The sequence below is a fragment of the Arachis ipaensis genome, chromosome B04, assembly GCF_000816755.2.
Source record: "Arachis ipaensis cultivar K30076 chromosome B04, Araip1.1, whole genome shotgun sequence".
Lineage (NCBI taxonomy): Eukaryota > Viridiplantae > Streptophyta > Magnoliopsida > Fabales > Fabaceae > Arachis > Arachis ipaensis.
In genome coordinates this window covers 5,536,316-5,540,352 of record NC_029788.2, presented here as the reverse complement: position 1 = coordinate 5,540,352, position 4,037 = coordinate 5,536,316, and the positions used below count along the sequence as shown (strand labels likewise).

The following is a 4,037-nucleotide window of genomic DNA, read 5'->3' as shown; positions in this document are numbered from 1 at the left end:
GGTTAAATAGCGAAGAATTGCGTGGTAGACTAGTAGTTGTGACCTAAAACTCCAACATCAAGGCCTATATAATAGCCCATTATTAATGGACCAATTATAATGCAACAATTTCTCTGTTTGTCACATTCTTTTTCTAATGTTGACGTCATTTTAAAGAAATAAATAAAAAAAGTGGAAATCATAAAAAATACTTTTAATTATCAAATTAGTGATATTTTTTAATTTGTTAACGATAAAAATATTCTTAAAACATTTTAAAATGTGATAAGAATATCCAACCATAATCTATATTCTCAAAAAGAATTTTAGAAATAAGATTTAAATACAATTTTGATTATTAAAATTTAGTAATTTTATAATAAATAATATTTTGTGTAATTTTTTGTAAATGAAAAAAAATATTTTTAAAGATAAAAAGTTTATAGATTAAATTTTGGTTTATGCTAAATAGTTATTTAGATATTTTGATTATTTTCATAAATTTTCAGATCAAATTATATGCGATTTTAAAAATATTTTTGTTATTAACAATTTTAAAGGAAGTTTGCTCAGCAATTTAATAATAAGAGGGTATTTTTTATAATTTATTCCAAACAAATATACAACTTATTTTTGTGTCACAAAAGTTTATAGACAGGATCATAAGAAATATGCGATCTTTAAGTAAGTATAGAGATACTATGCCATTTAAGCTAGTTCGCTTTTTCTTTAATTCGTTTTCTTTATATAATAATGATACGCATTAATAATCGATAATTACTTGATATTGTTTGAGTTGACACTAAATTGTTTCCGTAAGCAAAATCAACCCTTAACCTTATTATTATTACTAGCACGAAAACAAGGAAAGCTCATTTACATAGTCAACTAGATCAAACTAATCAAAATTCGAATACTAACTAGTAACTACTATTAACTATAGCCTCAAAGAAATTAACCAAATTGAACTCCTATATTTACTCTCTTAATTAAAATAAATAATGAACAATTTCAGCTCCGGCATTCATCATTATTCACTTGTCACATTAACATGCTCAAAAGAAGCACCTCACTGTTTAGCCTGCATAAATTAATTAAGATCAAATCAAAGTCAATTCAGTTGTTATAGTAAATAATAATGTATCATTATTTGATTAATATACTGTTTCTAGACATGGACTTTGAGCTAGTTTATCTCAAACAGTAGTTGATGACTTGATGTATATACATAAAAGAACAAAAAAGAAGAAGATAAGGATGCAAATTAAATCAAAGGATGGTGGATGAATTGGACCTGTGAATAGAGGAAGGTGCCAAGAATTGCAATGGCAGCACCAAGTGCATTGATGGGCTGAACTGGCGTGTGGAAGATAATGATGGAAGAGACAATCACAGAGATTCTCTTCATTGTGTTTCCAATGCTAAATGTTAAGGGTGAAATTTGATCAAGGGACATGTATGACACTTGATTATACAAGTGGTAGAACACACTTTGAGCTGCTACCCACCTGCATCAAAATTCACAACTCTCTCCTGTTAGCTAATTAATCAAATCATTTGAATGATAATTAACAAAGTTCATTCACTTTGGTTGTACAAATTGGTTCATATAGTCTTAAATTAAACAAAGAATCTTACATAGGAACAAAATAAGACAGAGACTTACACGTAATTGTCTTTATATAAAATTAATAGTTAAAAATTATCTAATGATTTGACATGTTTTGACTAAATTACAATCTAACAGTTTCGACTATCAATGAAAACAACAGAAGTAACATAAGAGTGTTAGTTACCATATAAAGTTGGGACCAATCTGAGAGAGAGCTTTTTGCCAGCCAGCAGCCCAGAGCTTGGGGCCCTCAACAGCAATGGCGAAAGGTGTTAGGATCAATAGAGACAAGATTGAAAGGCAAGCATAGTAGTTCATTCCGCTAACAGACATGCCCTTCATCCCTTTCTTTGAGAATATATTCCTAAACACAAATGCCATGTTTGATATCATGGCCCCCATAAACCCTGCAGGTACCATCAAACAAACACACATTAATAATCAGGACTCAATTCATGACAAGCTTTCAACTTTAGTCTTACCAATCATATTGAAATTGAGCTCCGTTACTGCGGAGAGTGCGCAACCACCTATGATTGGCAGCAATGAGAGGTAAACCGGCAAAGGGAATGCTTCTCCGAGCAAGAACCTTGACACCAAGACACTGAAAGCAGGCTCTCCACTCTTGATTATGTGAGTGAATGAAACAGCAACTTTTGACATGCTCACTGTTGCTGCTACATGCCCAATTGTGTGTGCCACTGCAACCTGCAATAATAAAATTAAAAGAGTACATCAAAAGCACGCAAAGATAAAGAATGCTTTGTTATGTATTTTTTGATTGATTGAATTATGAAAGTAAAACTAAATATATATTGAGTATTATTTATAAAAGATAAAAGAAAAGATAAAATAAGAAGATAACATAAAAATAAGATAAAATGATAAAAGTTAAAATTAATATTGAATTTATATATTTTGGGCCAACTCTTTTATTTTTGTCATGGATTAAGGTAAAAGAATGGTTTAATACTTTATACAATTTCAAGAAACATGTTTCAAAGGAATGAGAATATTCTTACAGGAAGAAGGGCCTTCCAGAAGTCCAAGTTGACTTTAGGTGGTTCAGCAACCTTTGTGGCCCACGAAATCAACATGATGAGGGAGCCAGCAGCCAGGGAGAGAGTTGAGGTAAGCCATGGATAAGGAAAAACGTTGAGGACCTTCTTGTTATATATGTTGAAGACCACATTAAGAGACCACCATGAAGCAAAGTAGAGTCCCATCTTGAGCTTCTTAGCAACCTCTTCATCAGGAATCTCAATCTCCAATGGCCTTGACCTGTCAGCTTCATAGGCCTGGCACACAATGCTGGATGATAGGTGGAGAGGCTTGTGGGTGAAGAATGGAGAGTGACCCAAGTTTTGTTTTGCGATTTGAATGGTGGGTAATGTGGAAAGTTGAGACCTTGTTTGGAGATTAGGAAGCTTGTTATTCTTTCTGCTTCTGAAAGCAGAAGAGAAAGGTGATGACGCTGTTAACTTCACTGAAGACATCATCATTGTTATTATTTTCTGATCTTAAACTAAATGTTTCTGTGAATAATTAACAACACCACGAGAGAAGAATCTGAGAACGGTTTATGAAGAGGAAGCAGGGGACACTATTATATATATAGTTGGATTATCGCGGAAAATCTTTAACTGAAGAAATAAATAAAAATAAAAGATAAAAATCTTATGAGATTTTTTTTAACTGAAACTTTGGTGAAGTATCTCAATAATTGAACCACATATTTAATTTGAAATAAAAAATCAGCACTCGAAAGGAAAGCGTATATCTTAGTTTGAAATAATATTATGGACAATTATCCTAACTGCTTGCTAAAGATATTGGTATAAAATGTGATAGGAATTAGGAAAGTTAAAATATTTAAAATTTGAATATTGTAACAATTAATATTTTCTTAGAATTTTTATTTTTGTTTTATCTAATTTTTAATGATTTGTTTATCCGCACAAAAGGAAAATAGTATTTGCTTATCTTATTTTTTTTTTTTAAAAAGATGTCATCTCACTTGATATATCATCTCATAACTCATGATTAATCTTGATCGATTAAAAATATTTTTTATTTGAACTAATAGCTTTATGAATTAAAAAATTTTGAATATACCGGTGATTTAAGAATTCCGCTCTGTCACTTAGGTTGCGTTTGTTTCTAAGAACAGGATAAGACAAGACATTAAGAACAGGATAGGACAAGACATTGATTGACAGAGACACAAATTTTTGTGTTCTTGTATCAGTTTGGTAATAAACTAGAACAAATTATGAAAATCTAATTTATTTTTATTTTTTTATTCAAAAAATTTGAGATGAAAAATATAATAAAAAATATAAGTATGACAAATTAACAAGAATAATTAAAAAAAAAATAAAAAATAAGTTGGGTCCTTTGTTAGTGTTTTGGTGTCCTTCTTATCAGGATAAACACAAAATACACT

The 4,037-nt window shown here is 30.4% G+C and overlaps 1 protein-coding gene across 1 annotated transcript; it reads right to left on the bottom strand.

Annotated features, from left to right (window-relative positions):
* On the bottom strand, positions 764–3,194 carry LOC107638611 (glucose-6-phosphate/phosphate translocator 2, chloroplastic). The gene is made up of 5 exons (XM_016341955.2): positions 2,614–3,194; positions 2,074–2,299; positions 1,776–1,998; positions 1,274–1,487; positions 764–1,060 (listed from the first exon to the last, which is right to left on the bottom strand). Exons 1-5 carry the CDS (start codon positions 3,091–3,093, stop codon positions 1,049–1,051), a joined length of 1,155 nt encoding a protein of 384 aa, XP_016197441.1. The 5' UTR covers positions 3,094–3,194; the 3' UTR covers positions 764–1,048.

Excerpts from the sequence above, each read along its gene's own strand:
- LOC107638611 (XM_016341955.2), bottom strand. The coding sequence starts at position 3,093 with ATGATGATGTCTTCAGTGAAGTTAACAGCGTCATCACCTTTCTCTTCT. Across the intron at positions 2,300-2,613 it reads TCTGGAAGGCCCTTCTTCCT|GTTGCAGTGGCACACACAAT; the intron begins GTAAGAATATTC and ends TTATTATTGCAG. Across the intron at positions 1,999-2,073 it reads GCTCAATTTCAATATGATTG|GGTTTATGGGGGCCATGATA; the intron begins GTAAGACTAAAG and ends TGGTACCTGCAG.